The sequence below is a fragment of the Ursus americanus genome, chromosome 4 (genome assembly GCF_024610735.1).
Source record: "Ursus americanus isolate L20-20 chromosome 4, mUrsAme1.1.p, whole genome shotgun sequence".
Classification (NCBI taxonomy): domain Eukaryota; kingdom Metazoa; phylum Chordata; class Mammalia; order Carnivora; family Ursidae; genus Ursus; species Ursus americanus.
Genome location: NC_142130.1, coordinates 46,783,660 through 46,811,039, shown reverse-complemented (window position 1 = coordinate 46,811,039; position 27,380 = coordinate 46,783,660). Strand labels below are relative to the sequence as shown.

General features: G+C 38.5%; 1 protein-coding gene across 1 annotated transcript in view; it reads right to left on the bottom strand.

The window, feature by feature from the left end:
- Window positions 1–27,380, bottom strand: part of MORC1 (MORC family CW-type zinc finger 1) — a 157,536-nt gene that overhangs the window by 95,865 nt on the left and 34,291 nt on the right. The window contains exons 9-14 of the mRNA XM_087861296.1: window positions 20,339–20,464; window positions 8,970–9,049; window positions 8,134–8,204; window positions 5,932–5,996; window positions 2,649–2,792; window positions 337–491 (exon numbers count right to left, since the gene is read on the bottom strand). Of these exons, the coding sequence (XP_087717422.1) occupies window positions 337–491; window positions 2,649–2,792; window positions 5,932–5,996; window positions 8,134–8,204; window positions 8,970–9,049; window positions 20,339–20,464 (641 nt within the window). The remainder of the gene's footprint in view (window positions 1–336; window positions 492–2,648; window positions 2,793–5,931; window positions 5,997–8,133; window positions 8,205–8,969; window positions 9,050–20,338; window positions 20,465–27,380) is intronic.

The window sequence follows — 27,380 nt, the reverse complement described above, 5'->3', positions numbered from 1 at the left end:
TACTTTTAAAAGATCCTATTTATTTATTTGAGAGAGAGAGAGAGAGCGCACTAGACAGGCAGAGGGAGAGGGACAAACAGACTCTCCACTGAGCAAGAAGCTCAACGTGGGACTCAATCCCAGGACCCTGGGATCATGACCTGAGCTGAAGGCAGACGCTTAACCGACTGAGCCACCCCTGTGTCCCTATTATTATTATTTTAATAAATAAAAGGAGCTCTCTTTTAGGGCTTTGGGCTGCCAGTTGCCTCAATCAGTGCAATCATTCCAGCTTAAAGAAATCACGTAAGTTGACTCTTGATTACGTATCTCTTACTGTGACTATTGAATACTCACTGATCCCGGTGTCCTTACAGTATTGGACCAAGTATTGCCCCATGACTCTTAGCAGATGATTATACTCTTGGACATTGAGAAATTCCTGCTTATTATGGGATGGCTCCATGATCTCCAACGGTACATTAACAATTCCAACCACGCCTGCACCAAGTCTGGGAGAATAAATAAATACATAAGTAAATTCTGGGAAACTTAGCTAAGGAAAAAGAAAAAGCAAATATACCATGGTCTTTTGAAATCAGTTGTGGTTTTTTTGGGTTTTTGGTGTTTTGTTTTTTTTTTTAACAAATAAATTGACTCACTTGGTCTGGACCATGTCAAAGTTTAACAAGTTAAAACTGTATTTTGTTACATAAATCTATGGTAATCCTAGGTATGTCTGGTCTCATAATAAAAAATCTCTTAATGCACACTGTTACTAAATTAATATGACTCCCTTTCCAAACCTAAACCTTACATGGGAATCAGGGTGGATGGGAAGAGGAAGCTTTTTAGCATTAGACACCACTAACAATGTTTTGCTGAAATAAACTGACATGACCCTTTTAATGATCTGGCCAGAGAGTGACTTTCTCCATCCTCATTTCATCTGTCAGGTTGAATTTTTCCTCATCATTGCAGAGGGGTGCAATGTGACAGAATATTCTGCTTAGATTCCCTGTTTTGGGAAAGAGCATCCAGTTGTCTAGCTCTCCCAACTTCCCTTGGCAAGGCACACAGACCAAGCCTTCCCAGTGTGGAGCTGCTGCCTACGATGTTTTCCATACTGTCCCCCTTCCACCCTGCCCTCCTTTCACTATTCATTCTGTAAGTCTACATTTAGGCATCATTTCTTCCAGGAAGCCTGACTCAACTTCTCCCAGTTTGGATGACTACCCATCCCAATGGTCTTTTTGCACCTGATGCTTGCCTCTAGCATATATTAATTAATCCATCCATCCATCCATCCATCCATAGCACTTGGCCCTATTTCAGGAACTAGGAATGCTGTATTGAGCAAGAAAAACAAGGTCCCTGCTTATAAAGTTTCTCTTCTATTGAAGCGTAACAGGCAGTAAGGGTAACCAGATCATTTCAGATGGTTTTAAGGGGTAGGAGCAAAATAAAGCAGGTGCTGTAACATGTGAAGAGTGATAAGGTGGGGGGCTGATAGCAGGAGCTACCGTTAATCAGACAGTCCAGGAAGACCTTCCTGTGGAGGGAACTTTAGAGTTGGTGCCTAAGTAACACGCCAAGACCAGCACTACAGAGATCTGAGGACAGAAGGTTCAAGGCAGAGGGATGGCAGGCACCAGGCACAGGAGCAAGCGAGCTTGGGATCTATGAGAAACAGGAAGCTGCCGGTGGGGGAGGGAGGGACTGTCCCAGAGCCAGGCAGAGGCCAGATCACTGGAAGAGCAGGGTAACCAATTCTATTCAACACGCAGTGGCGTTTTATACAAGAGAGTACACTAATTTTTTTTTTAAAGATCATTCTTGCTGTTTCCACAGAATATAAAAAAATACATATTTATATACTGGTCCCTTTGACTGACTGTAAGTTCCTTAGCAGAGGGTAGCAGCTGTTCACCATCTTGTCTGCAGAGCTTAGGGCAGTGCCTGGTACACGATACTGCAACATGAGAGCTTGCTGAATGAACAAGTGAATGAACTGCTAATTCCTCGAGAGTGAGAAATCAGATGAAGAATGTTCCCCTGAGCCATTCTACTAGTCACGATTATTGTGTTTGACCTCTGAGCCATTTTACTGGTCAAAATTATCCTTTATTTTTTGACTCTCTACATAATTGATGACAGCAGCCCGTGGAGTTTCAGACCATCGGGAAAGCACCAGAACGTATTACTCCGGAAGCCAATTAGGCTGGAGAGTGTTAATAATACACGCTCGTGCAGGTAACAGGCAAGAACTCACACGTGTAAGGGTTGCACAAAATGTTAACAGGGTTGCTTTACAAGACTATGGATTTTTCTTTCCTAAAATTTCTTTATTATGCTTGTATTATTTTTAAATTGGTACAATATTAAGAACCTAACCCAAGGAGACAGTGCAAGAAATGGTAACACATCAAGGTGCTCAGGAAATGTACTGAAAAATTTTCCCAAAGCATGCTTTTGCCTTAGGACAGCCATGCAGCTCTGCCAATACTATAAATTAGGCAGATTAATGCCTGTGCATTGATGGGAAGGGTGAACAGGGGACATGACACCTGCTCCCCATCATGATTAATCACTCATCTAACTCCATAGACAGAATCTTACTGCAGTCTCCCCCATCCTGCCTATGCCTCTGAAAACAAAAACATACTTACAAGGACTTCAGTTTCAACTGTGGGCCCACTTTCTGATGCATTTTGATCAGCCGGTTATTACTGTAAATGAACATCCCAGCTTGGCTTCGATTTTCTATGTTCACTCCAAAGAACAAGCAGAGTGTCCTTGCTTTTTTTAATTCTCTGGCATCATATTTAGAAAAGTTAAAAAAAGGTTGTTATTAAATAAAAATATACAGTTTATAAACTGCCAATAATTAAACTGAGAAGATAAACATCAAAGGGACTATATATAAAATACCCAGGTATTTTGCAAAACCTAGTGGGTACACTCAGTATCTCTCCATAGCCAAGTATTTTGCATAAACATGATGGCCATACCAGGCAAACACAAGAAGGCCTTCATTAAGAAACAACCTCATTTGCCAACCTCAATTTACAAGAACTAGAAAATGCCAAAGACTGGTGAAATGTTAAGTGGTCTCATATGTATGTACACTGCAGTGTTTCTGAAAAAATGATGATTTGACTCTTTTAAAATTTAGGTATTTTTAACACTGGATGTGGTTTTAACTTCCAGCATGTCCTCAAGCCTCTCAATATCCTATATAGATTGGAATGTGCCAAAAGATATTCTGTGTGTAGCCTTCTCTCTTTCTCCAAAATCAAAGGTAAATCAAAATTAATAAGGCAAGTTTACGAGGGCAACAGACATGAGCTCCTGTTTTTCTGACTCTGTCCTGCTATATTATGTTTTATGTGACTTTTCTATTAAAAGTGTAAAAACAGAAATTAAGACACAGCAGAATATGATAGAAACAACAGTAGTAACAGTAGGCTGCCTGGAGCTGTAAGAAGTGCCTGGATGTAAGAATCGGAAAGACGGAGCTGGCTTCAACTCTAAGCTCATCTCTGTAATAACCGTGTGACCATGGATGAGTCACTTCGACTCTGTCTCTTCTGAAAAATGGGAATAATACGTACCCAGCCATTTGGGATGCCATGAGGACTGGAAGAGAGAATGTTAAGTATAAACCTGGAACAGAGCAGGTGTCTCACCGATGTTCCTTTCCCTACCAAGAATGGTACCAATATAATTCTTCCCCTCTACCCATCTTGTAGCTCTCCTCGTTCCACAAAAACAGCCTTTTCTTTTCAAATTTATGATAACATACCATTACAACTGACACAAATATGCTTACTGGACTGGTTAAATACATCTATGATTAAAGGACAAAGAAAAAGTCCTATTAGTCCTTCTATGTAGACAGGATATACAGAGTACATTAGACTTTAAAGAAAGTTATTGACTTGGATTAACACAGTATGTATTTTTTAAGCACATACATGTTGGGTCAAATATATACAAATCACACTTTTCCCCAAAAATGTATATTCAATATTAAACCTTTACTCTTCAACAAAAAAGAATACTATGTAAGGGACCCCAAAACAGGGTGTTGCAAGATATTACATAATCACTCTGCAATAGTCACTGGCACACTGATTGTCTTTATTTATTATTATTATTTTTAAAGCATCTGGGGAGTGCCTGGGTGGCACAGTTAGTTAAGCATCCAATTCTTGGTTTCAGCTCAGGTCATGATCTCAGGGTTGTGAGATCAAGCCCCACATTGGGCTCTGCACTCAGTGGGGAGTCTGCTTCGGATTCTCTCTCCCTCATGCTTGCTGTCTCTCTCTCTCAAAATAAATAAATCTTTTAAAAAACCCAATAAATTAAAAAGCATTTTGTTCCAAAAATAAGTTCATACCAACTAAGTGGCATTATTATTAATAAAATGTAGATCAGGGGCGCCTGGGTGGCTCAGTTGGTTAAGCGTCTGCCTTTGGCTCAGGTCATGATCTCTGGGTCCTGGGATCGAGCTCCACGTAGGCTTCCTGCTCAGTAGGGCATCTGCTTCTCTCTCTCTGTCCCTCTGCCCCTCCCCACTACTCATTCTCTCTGTCTCTCAAATAAAATCTTTAAAAAAATTTTTTTAAATGTAGATCAATCACCTTTCCTGCATATCAGTGTAACTACAAACAATTCATCAACCAGATTTTTCTTTCTGAAAACTTTTAAGAGGCCTTTGCTATGGGAACAGCCCAAGCATCCATCAACTGATGAATAAAGATGTGATGTGTGTGTACACACACACACACACACACACACACACACACACACTGGAATACTACTCAGCCATAAAAAAAAGAATGAAATCTTGCCATTTGCAACAACATGGGTGGAGCTAGAGAATATAATGGTAAGCAAAACAAGTCAGAGAAAGACAAATGCCATATGATTTCATTCATAAGAGAAATTTAACAAATGAGCAAAGGGAAAAAAAGAGAGAGAGAGAGAGACAAACCAAGAAACAGACTCTTAACTGCAGAGAACAAACTGATGGCTGGGGTGGGGAACAGGTGATGGGATTAAGGAGAGCACATGTTGTGATGAGCACCGGGTGAGGTTCACAAGTGCTGAATCACTATATTACACACCTGAAAACTAATATTACACTGTATGTTAACTAACTGGAATTTAAATAAAAACTTTAAAAAAATAAAGAGGACATCACTTTTTAATGAAGATTTCTATGAGATTTATTTAGTATTTATTTTGATAAATGCATAGTTAACATATCAAATTTCAGTTTTGAGGAAAGTTATGGTTATATAGCATTTCACAGTTCACAAAAAATAATTCTGGAAACTAGTAAGACTTCTTTAAAAATCTCTTTCTCAAAGTTATCCCAATTTTCAAAGTCTGGCCTTACTTAGACAACACTGAATGTTCTCAGTTTAACTTGTCTAACACTTGAGCTGGAGACCAAGTCAACTTTACAAACGTAAAGAATGGTTTTCTAAGTTAGGCTTGCTCTTTTTATTTTAACTATATATGTAATACGTTTATTTGAAACATTTTCAATTTTAAATTTTAAGCAGTACTAGAAGAGAAAAGAAACCAAGACCAACCCTCCAAAGGTTAGCGTTTGCCAAAGGACACAGAGAAAGTAGTCAGCTGATACTCTGGGCACAGTTATTTCCTCAACTGAAGAATGAGCTAATTTTTCACTCTGTATTCAGAAGTTTTCACATTATGTAAACACATGTATGCATGCAAATATGTATTTTATAAATACTCTCGTTGATTATGTGGTTGGGGGATTTTGACCATATTATGCTTAATATAATAAAACGTCATAGGCTGAGAAAGAGAAGTTATCACACATTAAGCACCAAATCTGCCTCCTCGGAAATCAGAATTTATTTTATCAAAGTGCAGAGGATTCTGGCAAACAGAAAATCTTATACATCTTACCTCTGTTTCTCTTTAAGAATCTTATGCTTTGCTTCTACATCTTCTAAAGCTTTCTGTAATACGTCCTGCAGAGGTACATTTAGTTAGGAGAGAACATAATTCCATTAAATTAATGAAAGCTGAGTTGATATTTATTATCCTATTATCCAAATGTTTCACAAGGGTAATAGTGATAGGTCACATTGCCTAATGCAATTGTACCATGGTAGACACTCAATAAATACTTGATAAATGAATCAGTTCCAGGAGCTAAGAGGACACACCAAATCCTAGCCCACGGTTCTCTTTTTGCACATATTCCAATATTCTCTCCGCCTTTTAAAAAGTCATTGCTCCCTGTAATGTCACACTGGCTTTTACACAAATTATACAAAAGCTTATTAGCAAAGTCATTCGATGTACTGGTACCGTACTGGTACTTTGGTGATGACTTTGACTTTTGTCTGTGAGAATAACAACAAAAAATGCTAAACCACGTGATCAATCACTAAGGCTTCTTCAGGAAAAACCAAGTTGCTATTAAAAAATTTTGTCAGTCACCATACTCCTTTATGTCAACTTTCAGATACCCCAAATACTTCCCAAGCTGTCCCTTTATAGGACAGCCCAACCCTATAGGAGCACCTCAATACCAATGCCCATCTGTCTTTCTTACCTTCTCTTTTAATTTGATGTGCTGGCTCATTCACTGCCCTATCTCTAGTACGCTCCCTCTAACCAGGCAGAAAAGAAATAATGCGTTGTTATTATTTCACAAATAACAACAGATTTTTAATGTGCTCCATTCACGTGATGGGAAAGATGGGCGTCTCATTTGGTGAGTATACCACTCACTGAACATTATTTTCACTGACTAAAGTAAAAGCAAATGGTAAAATGACTGGTAAGTATTTCACTTCAAATGCAACCACTCGACTGCCTCGAGGAATTTAAGAGGTTGGAAGCCAAGGTCATTCTGCTTTGCTCTCTTTGCTGAGCAACAAAGCAAGGTGGTCAAAGACTTCCCCACCCTTCCTGTCCATGCACTCAGAACGCAGAGCAAAGAGGCAGTGAGAGGTAAGGCTAAAGCAAGAAGAAAGCAAGGTCCTGACCCGTTAGAAAAAGTCTGTTTCTCTTGTCTCTCAATTACATAAAGCCAAGGAAATTGATTTCTCTGAGACAAAATTTAAAAAGCTTAAACTTTTCTTTAAAAATCAATAACAGTAAGATAGGTCTACGTTTACCTTAAAATAATAATTGCAAAGAAAAAAAGTTAGAGAATTTTGGGAAAGCCATAGATAACTTTGGGGCATCACCGGGTGCTACTCTTTGATTTCATTCCCTAATCGTGATCTTTAGATATGAGAGAGCTCTGTATCAGACACAGCCCTTGTCCCTGAAGTTCAAGGGCAAATCACAGAAAGGATTCATATACTCAGTCTGCAGAAAAGGATGAAGGTGAAGTGAGGCATTTTTTTTCCTCCCTACACCTTTGTACTCCTTTATATGCAAGCAAATAAAAGGTCGCTTTAACTCACCATGGCAGAAAGCTTTGTATCGCATTTTTGGTAAAAGCTGGCAAACTTACAATACATGTCCTGCAGCAATATTCTTTTCCTTAGTTGCCATGCATTATAATTAATAATAATAGTTCTTTATAACCTATCTGACTCATGGGTGTATTGCAAGGATTACAGCAAATGTTTATGAACTGTGTGGAGCAACTCATAAGAAAAGAGCTTTGTAAGCGGGAAGTACTGTTATTAATATTCATAATTATAGCACATAATTCCTAGCCCCAGAAAAAAGGATGGCTTATTAGTCTTCTCCTTGCTTTCCCCATTTATTCAGGTCTGTAGGGAGCAATAATTTGAAAAGAAATTTTCAAGGAAACTTGATAGGCTACTTTTTTCTGCTAGTTTTTCATTATTTTCTCCTTTTCTCTTATTACTTTTCATTTTAAAGAAATGAGCTGTGGTGCTCTTCCCCACTGCTCCAAATTCACCCCACGTTGCTTATCTTTGCTCTCAGACTCAGCCTTCTCTTACCGCTGACTCCCCCCTCCCTTCGTGGCATGCCTCTGTTCTGTTTACCTGGGTTAAAATCAACTTCAGCTTCTGAGCTTGTCTGCGCGTAAAAGTTTAGGAAGTAAATGATAAGAGACTACTGTGTGCAGGAAAAAGCAAATGACACTTTGCCACTTAAGAAGACTATGGGGCCTACCTTGGCAGAAGACAAAGAAGTCCTGTCAGGCTGGTTTACTGTGATTTGTGCCTCTTTCAATACAAGTTCAGCTGGAAGCAGAAGCAAGATAATTACACCACCAGGAAATTCTTCCAAGCAATTTTAAGAGAACAGTATATATGTATGAGCAGTATACACACACACACATACACACACACACACATGCACAAACACACATGCACTATGGTGAGAATGGCTTACAGACAATAATCTCAGAAAATCGTATACTCCTTCCATAGCTCTCGCTCATGCCAGGTGGAGGCAGCCACACAGGGCTTCCTCTTAGACCTTGCAGTTGACAGGGCCTAACTTTATACATACACATTAAAGAGTTACGACTGAATCTTTGACTGACTGAAAACTCTCTGAAAATCCATGAAATATAGATTAAAGTTACTCCTTGCTCCTGGACCCTGGGAAAGGATGGCTTTGTCCTCGTTGCGGGAGGGGGGGCAGTGAATGTGTAAAACATTCCTTCTTAAAGTGCATGTAATGCTAGTCTCTAAAATGATCTAACTCAGCATCATGCCAACCAGAATTTCCAATATATATCAATATATATCAATCCTGTTCCAAGTGTGTACCTGGAATAATAAACAGTAAATACTAAGATACAGCAATATATGTTAAAACGATAAATAACACAATTAAACAAAGCCAGAGACAGAAAAATGTGTTCTGAAGTTCCTCGGAAGCAGGAATTTGATTAATGGTGGTCATTCCCACAATGCTAGAAGAGTATATATCTCAGAATAAGTGTACAATTAATGGTGGTTGAATGAACAATAATGATTAGGCCATAGATAATTACATACCGATCTTCACTGCTTCTTCTGCCTTCTTAACCTCATTTTTAAATGCTCCTTTAAAAGAAGATGTGATATATAGATACTTTCTGAAAAGAAAAAAGAACATAATCAAGTCAGATGATGATTTTAAAGTACATAATACTTAGAGAATATTCTTTAGGGAGAATATATACTCCAGATATATATAATTATTGAGAAAGATTCATAGAATAAGTTGCGTCCAACTGATAAACCAGCAAATTTTATACCTAGGAAGAAATTCCTTGCCTTTTAATACCCGGCAATTTTGCTTTTGTAAGGGAACTTCAGGAGAGAGATAACAAAATTTCTGCCCATACGAATGTTCATTTATACATGTAAAATAGGATAATTTTCTTAAAAAGAAAAATTTCTATGTAACTGATCCATTATCAAAGTTTCTAGTTAATATACATAACCCTCTTACTCAGGTCACAGACACTGGATAAACCAGTTCTCCCAGTCCCAAAATGCTCAGAAAACACATTATCATTTTAAACTACCAAAACATATTTTCTACTTTATTGCTCAAGAAGCTTGTTTTCAGGGGCGCCTGGGTGACACAGCGGTTAAGCGTCTGCCTTCGGCTAGGGCATGATCCCGGCGTTATGGGATCGAGCCCCACATCAGGCTCCTCCGCTGGGAGCCTGCTTCTTCCTCTCCCACTCCCCCTGCTTGTGTTCCCTCTCTTGCTGGCTGTCTCTATCTCTGTCAAATAAATAAATAAAATCTTTAAAAAAAAAAAAAAAGAAGAAGCTTGTTTTCAAAGCCTATTGTTTTCGTGAGAGCAATGACACTCTAGAACAATCAAGGAAAAAGAACAAATAGATTTAAAAATACACACACACACACACATACATACATACATATTTCCATAAATTCAAAGTCAGAGCAAAGTATAGGTGAGAAAAGCCCCCTCTGGAACAGAGGTTCCCTGAATGCAGATGAAACTATGTATCATTATAGACGATTCCTGGAACTCAGGATTTTAAATATTGGTTTAAATCATTATGCAGAGAAAAAATTCCAGAATATTGGGTTTTAGAACGCCAAGAGCTCTGTACACCTCATTCTGTTACTTTTGCCTCTTATCCCATAGACCCAGGAGCTCACCATTCTCTGATACCTTCCATGTTTAGAAAGGCATCAAACATTCAGCAAGAGATGGAGAGAGACTTGCAGATCATCCCTGGAAGCCAAAATGTCTTCAGACGTCTAAAAAGTGGCATTTGCTCAGGCAGAGGGAGAGTTTAACTCTATATGCCCATGGCTGTATCCAGAGCAACACTGGGCTGCTGTTTCATTTCTCCAGAACACTCCCCCTGGAAACACTGAGTCAGAGGTGGTGGTGAGGCAGTTGTGATGGCTCTCTGTTAACTTCACTTCTCTGAATATCCTTATACTAAACACCGATGGAAAAAGGTAATCTGTGTCTCTTCCTTGCAAAAACAACCCAACACTGTCATCATGCTGAGCTAGACTAGCTCTGTCTTCAACTTCTATCCAGCCATCCAAGTTCTGCCCTCCGGAGTTCCAGTTATCACATGATAATGCTAACACATTTTCATTCAGGCCCTTCTCTCCTCCATAAAATGATGGCCAATTCCATCGATGACCCCATACCAAAGAGTTCATTTCCTGTGAGCTAGTAAATCCATGTCCCTCCCAAAGCATCCCCATCCGAACATGGCGCTCCAGACACGGTGTAGGCAGAATACGGTTTATCAGAACTATCACCATCTTGTTCTGCTCACTAAGTTCCATAAACATTTTTAGCAACTCTGTCACACTATCAGCTTATCCTAAACTTGTGGTCAATTAAGACATCTATGCTTTTTATTTTTTTCCATGTAAATCACTGTTAAGTCTATGCTTATATGATAGATTTTTAAAATCTAAACTCAGGTCTGTACATTAGTTATACCACATTTATCTATTGGACTTCAACTCTTTCATATCTTGTTTCTGTTATGCTTAATGGAAGACATACCTCCTAGTTCAGGGTCAAATATGAATTCAAACATGTTTGTTTTTTATCCAAGTTACTGATAAAAAATATTGAACAGAATATGATCAAGGAATGAAACCAATGATATGACACCAAAAATTCCTATCTAGTTCTCTTCTGAACTTGTTACAGATCTTGGGATAAAAGTAGTTAAAGCAACTGTAATTTTACCCACAAGAATAAAACCCAGTATTCTTTTTTCTGTTTGCTACAAAAATACAGAAAATGACTAACCACAAAGTACAGACATGTATTCTTATAAATAATACTTCAGGGTTCATTAACAGAAGTTTATTAGAGCCTAGGTAACCAAGTGGACAAAGTATTTAATCACTTTTTAATACCTTTTACATGCCCCTACTTTGATCAAATAGGGTCAATTTCAGCTCTTAATTTGTTCTGATGAAGCCATGAGAGCTATAATGCCTTTTAGGAAAGAAAGGAAGAAGGAAATAAGGAAAAGAAAAGAGGAGAGGAGAGGAGAGAGGAGAGAAGAGAGAGGGGAGAGGGGAGAGGAGAGGAGAGGAGAGGAGAGGAGAGGAGAGGAGAGGAGAGGAGAGGAGGGGAGGGGAGGGGAGGGGAGGGGAGAGGAGGGGAGGGGAGGGGAGAGGAGAGGAGAGGAGAGGAAGGAAGGAAGGGAGGGGAGGGGGAAGGGGGAGAGGAGGGGAGAGGAAAGGAAGGGAGGGGAAGGGAGAGGAGGGGAAGAGAAAAAAGAAAGGGTTAACCTGCTAGGGATGACATAACATGGAGGAACTGTACAATTTCTTACACAAAAATTTTGCCTCCAGAGAACCTGAGGGAAATTATATGCAAGTAAATATGGCAGAGAGAGAAGTAAGCCTAAAGGATAAAGCCATAAAGGATTAAATCTGTCCATACCATAAATACCAAATAGCAGATCTGACAGTTTATCAGAACCCCAAAGGAAACGTGCAGGCCTCCTTAAATACCTTTTAGGGCATAAAATAAGCATTTATACTATCTCTACTTCCTAGGACCATATACCTGAGAATATCACTTTGAAAGGTGAATAAAAAATATACTAGAATGGGAAACAGCTATCACTCAATACCAGTAATTTAGGTAGATGGAATTCAATTTACTATAATTTCCTGAGAAAATAGAGACAAATCCACATTTTTCCTTGGCTTAAACCATTTTTTTACCTACACTCACTAAGAGAGAAATAATTTAATTTAAAAAGATCAGCTATACTGCTTCATCCAGGAGACCCTTGGTACTTCCCAGAAGAATAAGACTGATAGAAAGGAAGCATCACTTTGATATGAACTGGGAAACAAGTAGAAGATTTATAAAGAAAGTCTCAGGCATGATATACTTCACTTTTCAACTGTGATCTGCAGTATAACTGGAAATCAAAAGTACAACAAGGAGACAGTCCAAGCGTAGGAAGACCCTGATCCCCTCTTCCCATGGATACACTGACTCTCTACCTCCATACAAAGCAGTTCCTCCTGAAGAAGAACTGACAGCTGACTGAAACAGCTTCTGCACGACAACCAACAGAGGGAGTACAGAGAAGGGCTGGAGAAAGAGAGACTGTAACAACAGGAATCCCACCCCCAATGTGGCAAACTGCAGCAGGGAGGGCTATCGCTGAGGGGCCAGCACACAGGCTCACCTACCCTGGGGCACAGTGAAAAAGGAACAGTTTAAAGAGCAATAAGACTATAAGTGAAGGAAATCCATTTACAAATTCTAGAGCATCTACCAAATGGGTGGGAAACTTCTGGAACCTCTCCAGGGTCAAAGATACCTGGATGAGTTCCATTTTTTACGTTCCCCCTCCACCTTCACAGCAAAAATGGGAGCAGGGTCTAGCCAGCTACTAGGGTGTATGTCCCAGGCCCCTGGCCCAAACCAGCTTCAGCCATCCCCCCCAAAGCAGCCCCAACATGCTTTGAGATGTGCCCAGCCTGTGCCTGATCCAACCACCCTGCCAAGGCAACCCGGCATGGCACACCCCAGCCCACACTCTTCCATCTGGCCTTTCAAAGCCATCAGGCACACACCGTCTACTCAAAGAACACACCATCCATACAAGGCCACTACTTCAAGACCTGGAGAGGTAACTGTTCCATGTAATTTATAGAAATAAACACAGAAAGTCAAACAAAACGCGGAGACAAAGGAGTACATTCCAAATGAAAGAACAAGATAAAACTCCAGGGAAAAAAACCCTAATAAAGCAGAGATAAGTAATTTATCTGATCAAGAGTTCAAAGTAATGGTCATAAAGATGCTCACTGAACTCAGAAGACTGGAGAAACACACTGGGAATTTCAACAAAGAGTAGGAAATATAAGAAAGAACCAATCAGAGCTGAAGAATATAATAACTGCAACGAAAAAATACACTAAAGGGAAGTGAACAGCAAACTAGATGATACAGAAGAATGAATCAACAAACCGAAAGATAAAATAGTGGAAACCACCCCCTCAGAACAGCAAAAAGAAAAAAAAGGATTTTTAAAAATGAGGCTAGTCTTAAAAACCTCTGAGACAATATCAAGTGTATTAACATTCACATTACGGGAGTCCCAGAAGGAGAAGAGAAAGGAGCAGAAAATTATTTGAAGAAATAATGGCTGGAAACTTCCCTAACCTGGGGAAGAATGCTCAGAGAGTCCCAGACAAGATGAACCCAAAGAGATTCACAGCAAGACAGATAAAATGGCAAAATTTAAAGATAAAGATAAAGAGAGAATACTAAAGGCCACAAGAGAAAAACAAATTGTCACATACCAGGGACACCCCATAAGGCTAACAGCTGATTTTTCAGGAGAATCGTCACATGCCAGAAAAGAGTGGCAGGATATATTTAAAGTGCTGAAAGGAAAAAACCTACAACCAAGAACACTCTACATGGCAAGGTTATAATTCAGAATTGAGGGAGAGACAAAGTGTTTCTCAGGCAAGAAAACTAAAGGAGTTCATCATCACTAAACTGGCCTTACAAGAAATGTTAAAGGGGTTTCCTCAAGTGGAAAAAGAAAAGACCATAACTTGAAATAAGAAAATATATGCAAGAAAAAAATCTCAATGGAAAAAAAGAAAAAAAATCTCATTGGTAAATACATAGTATGGTAAAAAAAAAAAATGTGTATATACACACATACACACACATACACACACATGAATATATATAGTATATATGAATATATAGTAACGGCAGTGTATCAGCCACTTAAAACAATATGAAGGTTAAAAGACAAAAATAGTAAAATCAACTATAACTACAATAAGTAGTTAAGGGGATACACAAAATAAAAAGATAAAATATGCTGTCAAAAACAAAACATGGGGGGCGCCTGGGTGGCACAGCGGTTAAGCGTCTGCCTTCGGCTCAGGGCGTGATCCCAGCGTTATGGGATCGAGCCCCACATCAGGCTCCTCTGCTGGGAGCTTGCTTCTTCCTCTCCCACTTCCCCTGCTTGTGCTCCCTCTCTCGCTGGCTGTCTCTGTCTCTGTCAAATAAATAAGTAAAATCTTAAAAAAAACAACAAAAACCAAAACATGGGGGGGTGGGTAGAAATGTAGTGCTTTTAGAATGCATTCAAACTTAAGTGACCATCATCTTGAAATAGACTGCTACATATACAAGCCAATATATGTAATGCTTACGGTAACCACAAAACCTATAACACATACACAAAAAATAAAGAGAAAGGAACCAAAACATCACACTAAAGAAAACATCAAACCACAAGGGAAGAGAGCAAGGGAAGGAAAGAACAGAGAAGAATTACAAAAATAACCAGAAAACAACTAATAAAATGGCAGTAAGTACATACCTATCAATAATCACTTTCAATGTTAATGGACTAAATGCTCCATCAAAAGACATAGGGTGACTGAATAGATAAAACAAACAAACAAACAAAAACATCTAAATGCTGCCTATAAGATACTCGCTTCACACCAAAAGAACTGAAAGTGAAGGGATGGTACAAGATATACCATGCAAATGGAAACAAAAAGAAAACTGAACTAGCAATACTCATGTCAGAAAAATAGACTTTAAAACAAAGGCTGTAACACAAGTCAAGGAAGGGTGTTACATAATAATAAAGAGGGTCAATCTAAGAAGAGGACATAACATTCATAAATATGTATGCACACAACCTAGCTGCACCTAAATATATAAAAGCAAATATTAATAGAAATAAAGGGAAAAATTCACAGCAATACAATAGTAGAGGACTTTAATACCCCACTTGTATCAATGGGTAGATCACCATACAAAAAATCAGTAAGTAAACATTGGTCTTAAATGACATATTAGACCAGATGGACTTAATAACATACATAGACCATCTCATCCCAAAGAGAATACACATTCTTTCCAACTGCACATAGAACATTCTCCAGGACTGATCACATGTTAGACCACAAAACAAGTCTCAATAAATTCAAGAAGAGTCAAATTACATCAAGCATCTTGGGATGCCTGGGTGACTCAGTCAGTTAAGCATCTGCCTTCAGCTGAGGTCATGATCCCAGGGTCCTGGGATCAAGTCCTGCATTGGGCTCCTTGCTCAGCAGGGAGCCTGCTTCTCCTTCTGCCCCCTGTTCCCCCTACTTGTGCGCATGCTCTCTGACAAATAAATATTAAAAAAAAAAATCTTTTCTGATCACAAGGGTATTAAACCAGAAATTACAAAAAGAAAACTGACAACACACAAAAAGAGGGGTCAACAAAGAAATCAAAGAGGAAATTTAAGAATACCTTAGGACAAATAAAAATGAAAACACAACCCGACAAAATCTGTGGAATGCACCATAGCAGTTCTAAGAAGGAAGTTCACAGTGATAGAGGCCTACCTCAAGAAACAAAAAAATCCCAAATAAACAATCCAACCTAATGTAATTAGAAAAAGAAGAACAAATCAAACCCAAGTTAGTAGAAGAAAGGAAATAATGAAGATCAGGGAGGAAATAACTGAAATTGAGATTTTAAAAAACAATAGAAAAAAATCGATTAAACTAAAAAGTTTCTTTGAAAAGATAAATTCAATAAACCTCTAACCAGACATCAAAAACAGAGAGGAAAAGAGAGAGAGAGAGAAAAAGAACCCAAATAAATGAAATCAGAAATGAAAATTGAGAAGTTATTACTGACACCACAGAAATACAAAGGATCAGGAGAAACTACAACACACAATTATATACCAATAAATTGGAAAACCTATTAAAAATAGATAAATTCCTAGTAACCCACAAATTCCAGATTGAATTACAAAGAACAGAAAATCTGAACAGATTACAAGTAATGAAATTAAATCAATAATTTTAAAACTCTAAAAAAACAAAAGTCCAGGACCAGAAAGCTTTACAGGTGAATTCTACCAAACATTTAGCGTTAGTACCTATCTTTCTCAAATTATTCCAAAAAACTAAAAAGGAAAGAGTGCTTCCAAACTCATTTTGTGAGGCCAGCATTACTCTGGTACTGAAACCAGACAAAGACACCATCAAAAAAGAAAATTGCAGACCAATATATCCCTGTTGAACATAGAGGCAAAAGTCCTCAACAAAGTATCAGCAAACAAAATTCAAAAATACATTAAAAGGATCATACATCATGATCAAGTGGGATTTATTCCAGGGATGCGAGGAAGATTCAACATCCACAATTCAATCAATGTAATACACCATGTTAATAAAACAAAGGGTAAAAATCATATTAGATACAGAAAAAAGCATCTAAAAAAATTCAACATCCATTTACAATAAAAATTCTCAACAAAGTGAGTTTGGAAGAAACATACCTCAACATAAAAATAGGGCAAACCCACAGGAAACATAATGGTGAAAGGGTAACAGCTTTCCCTGTAAGATGAGGAACAAGACAAAGATGCCCACTCTCACCACCACTTTTATTTAACATAGTACTGGAAATTCTAGCCACAGCAACTAGGCAAGGAAAGGAAATAAAGACATCCGTATTAGAAAGAAGTAAAACTGTCACTATTTACAGATGACATGATACTACATATAAAAAAAACTTAAAGAGATCACCAAAAAAACTATCAGAACTAATAAATGAATTCGGTAAAGCCTCAAGATAGAAAATTAAGATGCATAAATTGGCTGTGTTTCAAAGGTAAAAAGAGAGAGAGAGAGAGAGAAATCAGGAAATAGACTCTTAATCATAGAGAACAAACTGATGGTTATCAGAGGGGAGAGGGTTGGGGAGTTGGGCTATTGATGGGGATTAAGGAGTGCACTTGTTGTGACGAGCACTGGATCACGTATGGAAGTGTTGAATTGCTATACTGTACACCTGAAACTAATATAACAGTCTAAAATAAATACATTGATTTAAAAAAAGAAATTAGCGGCACTTCTATATGCTAACAACGAGCTATCAGAAAGAGAAATTAAGCAAACAATCCCATTTACGACTGCATCAAAAAGAATAAAATACGCAGGAATAAATTTAACCAAGGAGGTGAAAGACCTGTACTCTGAAGACTGTAAGGCACTGATGAAAGAAACGGGAAGACAAAAATAAATGGAAAGATATCTCAATATCATAGACTGGAAGAATTAATATTAAAATGTTCATACTACACAAAGCAATCTACACATTCAATGCAATCTTCATCAAAATACCAATGACATTTTTCACAGAACTAGAACAAAGAATCCCCAAATTTGAATGGAACCACAAAGGACCCCAAATAGCCAAAGCAATCTTGCGGGGAAAAAAACAAGCTAGAGGTCATGCTTCCAGATTTCAAATATACTGCAAAGCTATAATAATCAGAATAGTATAGTCCTGGTATGAAAACAGACATGGGAAGAATAGAGAGCCCAGAAATAAAATCTCACAAATATGGTAAATTAATCTATGATAGAGGAGCCATGGGGGAAACACAATCTCTTCAATAAATGGTGTTGGAAAAACTGGACAGCTACATGTGAAAGAATGAACTGAACCACCATCTTATACCGTATACAAATGTAAATTCAAAACGGATTGAAGACTGGACTCTGAAACCTGAAACCATAAAACTCCTAGAGGAAAACATAGATGGTAAAGCTCTTTGGCACTGGTATTACCAATGTTATTTTAGAACAGTCACATCAAGGAAGGGCAACAAAAGCTAAAATGAATAAGCGGGTTTACATCAAACTAAAAAGTTTCTGCACAGCTAAGGAAACCATGAAGAAAATGAAAAGGCAACTTATACAATCTAGTATCAAAAAAAAAAAAAAACCCGCAAATAACCTGATTTAAAAATGGGTAAAGGACTTCAATAGACAATTTTCCAAAGAAGACATGCAGATGACTAAGAAACATACGAAAAAATGTTCAATATCACTACTCATCAGTGAAATGAAAATAAAAACCACAATGAGATATCACCTCACACCTGTCAAACCGGTTACCATCAAAAAGACAAAAAATAATAAGTGTTGGCGAAGATGTGGAGAAAAAGGAACCCTTGTGCACTGCTGGTGGGAATGTAAAATGATGCAGCCACTGTGCAAAACAGTATGGAGGTTTCTCAAAAGATTTAAGAACTACCATACAACTCAGCAATTCCACTTCTGGGTACTTATGCGAAGAAAACAAAAACACCATTTCAGAGAGATATATACAACTGTGTTCACTGTAGAGTTATTTACAACAGCCAAGATATGGAAGCAACCTCTGTGCATCAACAGAGGAATGGATAAAAAAAGATGTGGGGTGTGTGTATGTGTATACGTGCACATACGCATACACCTACATACACACACACACACACACACACACACACACACACACACAAATGGAATATTATTCAGCCATAAAAAAGAATGAAATCTTGCCATTTGTAAAAACACGGATGGACCTACAAGGTATTATGCTAAGTGAAATAAGTCAGACAAAGAAAGACAAATACCATATAATTTCATGTATATGTGAAATCTAAAAAACAAATGAACAAACAAGAGAAAACAGAAACAGACTCACTGATATAAGAAACTAAATGTTGATTACCAGAGAGGGAACAGGTTGGGGGCAGGCAAGACAGGTGACAGGGATTAAGAGGGACAAGCTTCCAGTTATAAAATAAATAAGTCATAAGCATGTAATGTATAGCATAGGGAATATAGTCAAAATATTATAACTTTGTATGACAGATGATAACTAGACTTATACAAGGCATACAATTAAAAGATCTATAACTCCATTTATTAATATTGATATGAGTGATTGCAAGGCCCCAGGAAAGCCACTACTTTTTCATGAAAAAAAGACAACATAACAAATGTAGGTCTATTATAAAAAGTTAGTGTGGTATAGGGGAGGAGGAGTGGACGTGAGTTGGTAAAGAATGTGAAGCCAGAATATTTGAGCTCTTGTCCAGTTGTGACATTTCCTTATCTCTGAAATGGTGATAATTAAACATGACCTACAGAGTGATTGCAAAAATCAAACACAACAAGGCATGTAAAAAGGCGTATATGTAGAAGGCATACAAGCATTAAATGTTTCTCCCAGTAGATATTAAGCTCCTCAAAACCAGTACTAATCTTATCTTTTTTATGCTTTGAACCTAGCACGATCTTAGGACTCATAGAAGACTTTGATAAATGTTTTGATGAGTAAATGAATGACCATCCAGAAACAACACACACACACAAAGACTCTTCTGATTGTATGTATAGCCGGGAAGATGAATTTCATAATATGCAAATGTCAGCTTAAAAAAAGTTTATGCTGGTACAAACTTCTGGTTACAAAATAACTAAGTCACGGGGATGTAATGCACCACATTGTTAACAATACTGTATTGCATATCTGAAAGTTGCTAAGAAAGATCTTTAAAGTTTTCATGACAAGAAAAATTTATAACTATGTGTGGTTATGCATGTTAACCAGACTTACTATGGTATAATAAAAAAGTTCATGCTAAAATAGAAGTAAACCAAATCTGTGTTTATAAATATGTTCATTCTACACATAAAATATACATACACATATATGTATGATTTAATAGTTCAAATATCTTGTGTAAACAGAACACATAAGTGAACTGTGATTTGTTTAATGGAACTTATCACAATCAAAGCATCTAAGATTCAACAGAGTGAAAAATTCCTCCTTGGAATGATTCTCTAACTTCAGAGTGTTCACGCAGTGTTGCTATTATGGCCAAATATTTGTTACACATGATTACTCTTCAGCAAACCTTTCAGAAAGCAGTCTGAATTTTATTTACAATAGTAAAAACCTTACTATCAAATCACTTTGACAATTTGAGGGAGAGGGGCAGATGGATTTAATAAATAAAAACTCTACGAAGTTAATTGAAAAGAAGGTGAATTACCTTGGTCTGTAGAGGCAATAACATAGGTGTTTTGTTTTAACTCTTTTGGCCTGAATGAATATTCTCATCCAAGGTTCAAAATACAGAACAGATGTGTAGGCTCTGAATGACCATCTCTCTGGAAAACTAGAACAGAAAATATCAAAGGGCACACTGCGGAGGATGCATCAGCAAATCTCGCAACACTCACAGACCTCGTTACACCGGCCTCTAAATACAAAGGGCTACATAAATCACCTACCCTTGGATTAGAACTGAATTTTTGCTGGCAACTGATGCTAAGTAGACTTACACCAGCAATAGAAAATGCACTTTCCATTAAAGCTATCGGATCAGAAGGGCAAAACCAAGTCAAATAAACAAAACCATCCCCCTGCTCAAACGCAACAGAAAACAAAAAAAAAAAAATCTAGGCCCCATGAACAAGAAACATTTCCATGAAGTTACTATAAACAGAGAAATACAATAAAAATGTTTCATTTGCATTGGAAATTACGAACAATACATATAAAACTTCATTCTGTAAGTGCAGTTAAGTATTAAGTATTTATGGCCAGCGGAGGGGAGAAGTCTGACAACGTAGTAAGTGAGAGCATAAAAGAGAAAAATAAAGGACAGAAAGGCAATAAAGTGGGAGCAGACACAACGCAAACAGCCTTATGAAGAAAGCTACCCTTGTAAAACTGCACATTGCTGGGAAGTCAGTGTTGCCATACACTAACTCCAGGGACCTTCTATATTAGAGTCCATTTATGCACTGTAAATTCTCTCCAATTAGACGAGAACTAAAGATCAAAAACAAGCCCAGCTATGCTGAGGAAGTCGTGTTCTTGACCTACTGGGTCCCAGAAAAGGCATCTATGAAGGTCAAGGTCAAACAGAAAGCAGGGAGCCCTGCACCCACCATGTTGACAGTCCTACCCCAGCCCAGAGGGAGACAAAGATGATAGAAAGGAAACAGAAAGCCTAAGGGGGACTGCTCAACCGAGATGCAGACCACCGCCAGTTACTCTCCATAAGAGAGAGCAGAGCTCCAGGGAATTTACCAAATTGAAGATAAAGCCTGTAAGAAACCCAAGGATTTCCTGGTTGGTCATAAGTTCCTTCAGGATTTCTTTTAATTGTTTAAAAAGAAATTCTTTTCAAGTAAGACTTGACTAGAATTTCCCAATAAAAGATACATAAGCGGATCTGGTCCACGGCTGCTATTTCGTAAATACTAATGCATTTTTCACATGGCCAGAGAGGCTATCTGCATTCCAGTGTCGCACCCTAATACCGTGGGTGGCTTTGAGTACACCAGAAGCTGCACAACCAAGTAAATCCTCACCTGTTAAAAGAAAAAGGAAAAAAAAGTCACCTTGGGACACTATCAATATTCCAAGGACTTCAAATCCTTTCTGGATCTCTTGATTAAAAACTGCCCTTAGAGCCAGTAGCTTTCTTTGACTCTCCTAAAAGCTAACACGTTTCTGTCGTTTGAAAGTAAAAGTGAAAAAGTAACTCAGAGCTGAGTTTGAGAATTTGAGAAATAATGAGAGATCAAACTGGGTTAGAAGAGTTTGGGTTTAAAAAGGGATATTATACAAAAATAAAATAAGGAAACTGGTACTTCTACCATTTCATGTGGCTCACTTTTTGTCCTCACCCAATAGATATCCATAGGTGAACAGTCATAGCAGGTGTGTTGGTGATCAAGACCTCCTCTCTGTTAGGAAATTCCCTGGAAGGGCTCACGGGACTTAGCATAGAGTTGTACTTATGGCTAAGTGTTATCACAGTGATGCAGTAAGGGTATACAGTGGATCATAATGCGGAAAGATAGGTGGGGTCTGGAGGAATCGGACTGCAGCGTTCTTGTGTTTTCTCCCCCTCGTGATGGGTCAAAACACATTCTCCCCCACCTGTAAAAATGCAGCAACATGTGAGTGATGTTTCTGCCTAAGGAAGCCCAGTAGAGACAGCAATGAAGGATTTCACTGGGAGTTGGTCTGCAAGCTTGTACCAAAATCCCAGCATAAACCATATTGTTTGCATAGTCTAGATATAGTGAGCCAACCTTATTTGTTAGGGAAAGTTTTCTATCAGTGTGGGAGACTTGGCCAGCCAAGGGCCAATCTTGAAAGCAAGACTTTCTATGGATGAAAGCCTTCCATGTTAACCCTCTTCTATACACGTGCCACTTTCAAAAGTTCCTAGTTATTTGTAACAAACAGAATGGCAATACTTCTTATGCTATTGTCATGTCTGTGATAGAAGACAAGGGCAGCTAAAAATAAAAGCCACATATGAAATAGGCAACCCAAATATAACTTCTGAACTTCTTCATATGATGGATAAGGTCCTTCATGATGTGGCCACCACTCAACAACCCAGCCCCGTCACTTGCCAGCTGTAGTTCGTGAAGGCGTTGAGGACCACGCTCCAGTCTCCAGATACAGGTAATGCTTTCTTATATCCTTAGCACATTCAATTCCTTGGCTATTTTTGGTTAGCTCTTTTTCCCCCTTCACAATGCTACTTGAGATCTCCTGCCTTCTTGAAGCCTTCCCTCACTCCCCAAGATTGGGTGATCCCGTGGCTCTGGTGCTCCCCTTCTTCTTCTGTGGCTTCCCATCACAGCACTTCCACTTAGCGGTGTCACTGTCTTTCTTTATCTGTTTCCCCTTCAGGTTGTAAGCCCCATAAGGCTAGCATCCTCATCAATAAATATTTGTTGAATCAATGATAATTATTCAGGACTTCCTTGGCTTAATTTAGAATGAACGACAGGGGGTTCCCTTTACAAGAAAGACTTTTTAATGACTGATCATCTTCAACGGCGATGCTATCAATTTTTATAAATAAAGCCATTCACTTAGGAAACTGAAATACAAATGTACTAAGCTATCTTCAAAAGATCTAAGAAAAAAATACTGTTATTCCCCACCCACCAGGAACTAATTCACATACAAGAAGCGTGCTCTTGTTTACTACAAAATGTCTTTCTTTTCTGTCTTGGACTTTGCCGGAAGTGCCCATATCTCTATCTTTTCCTGTATCTCTCTCTTTTTTTTTTTAATTTTTATTTTAATGTTTTTTTATTATATTGTGTTAGTATTTAACAGTTTTTATTTATTTTTATTTCAACTTAACTTACTTTTATAAAGGAAGGAAGAGAGAGTGCCGCCCAACACACACACATGCACACACACACAGCCACATGACAGATATAGGGAAGGAAGAGTGTTTTAAGCCAGAAACTGGCTTGAAAGTGTGTGGAATGTAACAGCAGATGGAGTAGCCTATGCGTTTGTCTCCTGCACGGCATTTGGGTGTTCTTATAAAGTCTCTAATTCAGCATCCAGCTGTGGCTGTGGTCTCGGTGTGGCCTCTTTCTTCTCCCAATCTATGCACATTGTTCTGCTGCTGTTTTAAGTGTTGCTCCACACGTGGCATATCATGAGTAGATCGGTGGTCACCAAACTGTTAAGGACAGGAGAGAGGCCAGAAACAGAGGTCCTGTGGCCAGCGTCGCATCTCCTTTACCTATCAATTCAGATTCTCCGTGGCCGGAGTCTGAGAATGTAAATTTTTTAAAGCTCCCCAGGTGCTTCCTTTACCTCTGCAAGTTCTGAGACCTACAGGACAGGGTGGTATGTAAGAAAGGTTGCCTGAAAGAGAGAAGCAGGTGTTTGGATGCAGGACACCCTCTACATTTAACCACAATGGGTCCACAGACAACGGACTCCCACTGAACTGCCCTTGTAAGGTCCACAGTGGAGAAAATGACTCTAAACTCCAGGCACTAAAGTAGATTCCTTTTGGAATACCTCAGAAGTGCCATATTTTTATTCATGAAAATACTGCATTCTATAACCAAAATTGTTTTCTAAATTTATTGCTAAAGTCCCTACAAAATCTCTAAGGAGTTCTTCAAGTTGAAATTAACAAGGCCTATATTATCTTGAATATAAAGAAGTGCATAAAGGTTTTTAACTAGTTTAAATTCTGAACTACGAAGGGGCTAACCAAATTTAATCTTAGGCTGGATTATACCTAAGAGAAATGTCAACTCAAAGAGGTAATTTAAAAGAAGAGTTATAAGCTCTGCAAAGTAATGAAAGTGCTTCTGTCATACCCGCGATATGGCAAGCAGCACATTACAATTTGAAGGTGTAACTTTTGATGTGTTCCCAGTCAGCTCAGTTAAGACATAAACTAGAGACATTATGGAATGCTGCCCAGTGACTGTCCACTTAGGAACGCACGGGCAACGCGGCATCTAATTTCAAAACATTACTTAGCACAAAATTTAAACTCCATTATTCCACATTATATCACCACTCTCAGAGCTGTTTTTTAAGATGGGTTCCCCTAGCTGCCTGAGATTCTAACCCATGATGGATTCCAGGGGTATGACAGGCCCCTTCGATGACAGCCAATTCCATGACATGCCTTTTTTACGAGTCTGCGCTTTCTTGCATTTTCTCATAAAGTTGAATACATAAAATATTTATAATGTTAAAAGGACAAATCACAGAAGCAACGTGGCACAAGGAAATCACATGCATAATAGAACAGGTACAATGCTCACACTGTCTCAACCTCCAAAAAGGGAATCAGGAAAAATGTTATAGGAGTGATCAAGTCTTCACCATATGGAACCAAAAAGAGATTTCAAAGGTAATAGAAGCACTTTACAAAATTTCCTAAAACTCCCCCTCCCCCCAGTAAAGATCCCCAGTAATCTTCAAGGATGGAGGACAGAAGCCACTGCTAAGAATGCCAGCATCTTCCAATGAAAGTATCTACACATCCTCAGAAATGCCTAGACATTGGCGTTCAGTTCGGTTTACCTGAATTCATTTGTTGCTTGCTATGTACCAGACACTGGGTTAGTTTCCAGAGCACTGTAACAGTAAGTGCTAGAAAGAAGTGCTGTAGGGAAAAGCAGAATGGAGGGGACTAAAAGGCACACAAAACCTGCATGTGCCAGGTCCTGTGACTATTGTAGTTCCACAGCCTTCGTACTAAGAAGATGATGTTATACATAGCCTCATCTCGTAGACGAAAATACTGAAGTTCAGAGACCACAGATAACTTATCACTAGAATGACAGCTCTCCCAACAGAATTCAGGCCATCTGGGGGGAGAGATATTTGCGTTTTGTTCCGTCCTATATTCCCGGCTCCTAAAACAGGGCCTGACACTCAAGAAATATCCACTGAAGGAGTGAATGTAAAATGAATCCATCTATAGTCAGACAGCTCCTCAGGGGGAAGAACCAGGATTTGAGACCCGTTCTAAGCAACTACAGAGTCCACTCTTTCTCTAATGTACCACCTGCCTCCAGCGATGGCTGGCCTGAAGCACGGCGCTGCAAGGTGACTTGGAGTGGGAGTCAGAAGTTAGACCCGGCAGCCCCCCCACCCCACAGACCTGCCTGCCTATGGGCCTGAGGTTCTGGTTCCTTCAACTTAATCCACAGAATGGACTCAAGGGTCTGGTGTCCACGTTTTCTAATTCTGTATGTACCTTACTACACGCAGAAAAAGTTAATATGGCAACAGACTGCAAACGCTCCCCCCTTCCCCGCCATTTTCAATTAACCCTCATGTCTCTGCTGACAGACCATGCCATTATGTAAAGGACTATTTTTTTAAAAAATCAAAGACAGGCTGGTAACTATGAACACGTATTTGTCTCTGCTGAAACCCAAGGAAGAATAGGAGGGAGGTCATTGTGCCTAGAGAGGAATGGGAGAAGAAAGGAAGTCAGAGAGACAACATCTGGCAGGATGCTGCAGACCATTATGAAGACCTTTGCTCTTCCTCTGAGTGTAATGGGAAGTCATTGAGGAATCTTGTATAGAGAGTTTTTAAAAGACTACTGTGGCTGCTACAGAGCGGCAAGGGTGAAAGAGTTTTCACAGGGCGAAGGGTGGAAACAAAGAGACCTGTGGCTTGGTGGGAGGCTCTCTATAACCCCGGGAGATATGACGGTGGCCTGGACAAGGATTATGGTGGGAGAGGAGGTGATAAATGGTTGGGTCTGGATCTAGTTGAAGGCAGAGCCAATGTGAAATAAGCAAGTTAGAAGTGTCCTCCAAGAACCCTGAGGACAAGAGTCCTGAGTAAGAAGAATGTTTAATAAGTCAAAACCCACAAGCAGACACATTGTGGAATTTTATTTAAAGTTAAGAGAACTCCTAAAAGCTATCCAAGGGGGAAAATTAGTAATTTACAAAAATTTAGTAATCACATCTGGGTCAGACTTCTCATTAACAACATGGATTCAAGAAGTCAAATGAGCAATAAGTTCTGAGGGAAACTTTTTTTTTTTAAGTAGGCTCCACACCCAGTGTAGATCCCAGTGCAGGGCTTGAACTCACAACCCTGACATCAAGATCTGAGCTGAGAATAAGAGTCAGACACTTAACCTACTGAGCCACCCAGGTGCCCCTGGGAAACTATTTTTGAATCAATGTTTCTTCATTCATTTAAACAAATATTGAGGAGGCAAGGGGAAAAAAAAACACTTATAAGGATACAAAGCTTCTAAAAATTTACCTCACGTGGACTTCGAAATAATTATTTGAAGCTATAACCCAGCAAATAAACTAATGTGTAAATTTTAAAAATCTAGGATGGAAGATGGTGTGGTAAGCAAAGAAAAATATTAAATATTATAATTTAGTCTAAATAACTATTTACGCAGGGTATGATATAATATTGTAAAATGTTATAAATAAATCCAAACAGAATAATCAGAAAAGGTGGAACTGGTATGAAAGAGAAATAAAGCATATTAAGGCCCTGACTTATTTGTGAGATGAGACAGATGTTAACTCTACACTTTGATAAGAAAACTAAGTTTAGATATGTTTATTTAAAATGTAAAGATAATCCACTGTAAAAAAATAGAATGGAACAAATGATTTTCAAACTACTGGAATAGAAAAAAATGAACCTTCCTTCTTGGCAAAAAAAAAAAAAAAAAAATTACAACTCAACAATCTCACAAAGGGGGAGAAAAAAAATAGGCATACAAAATTAAATAA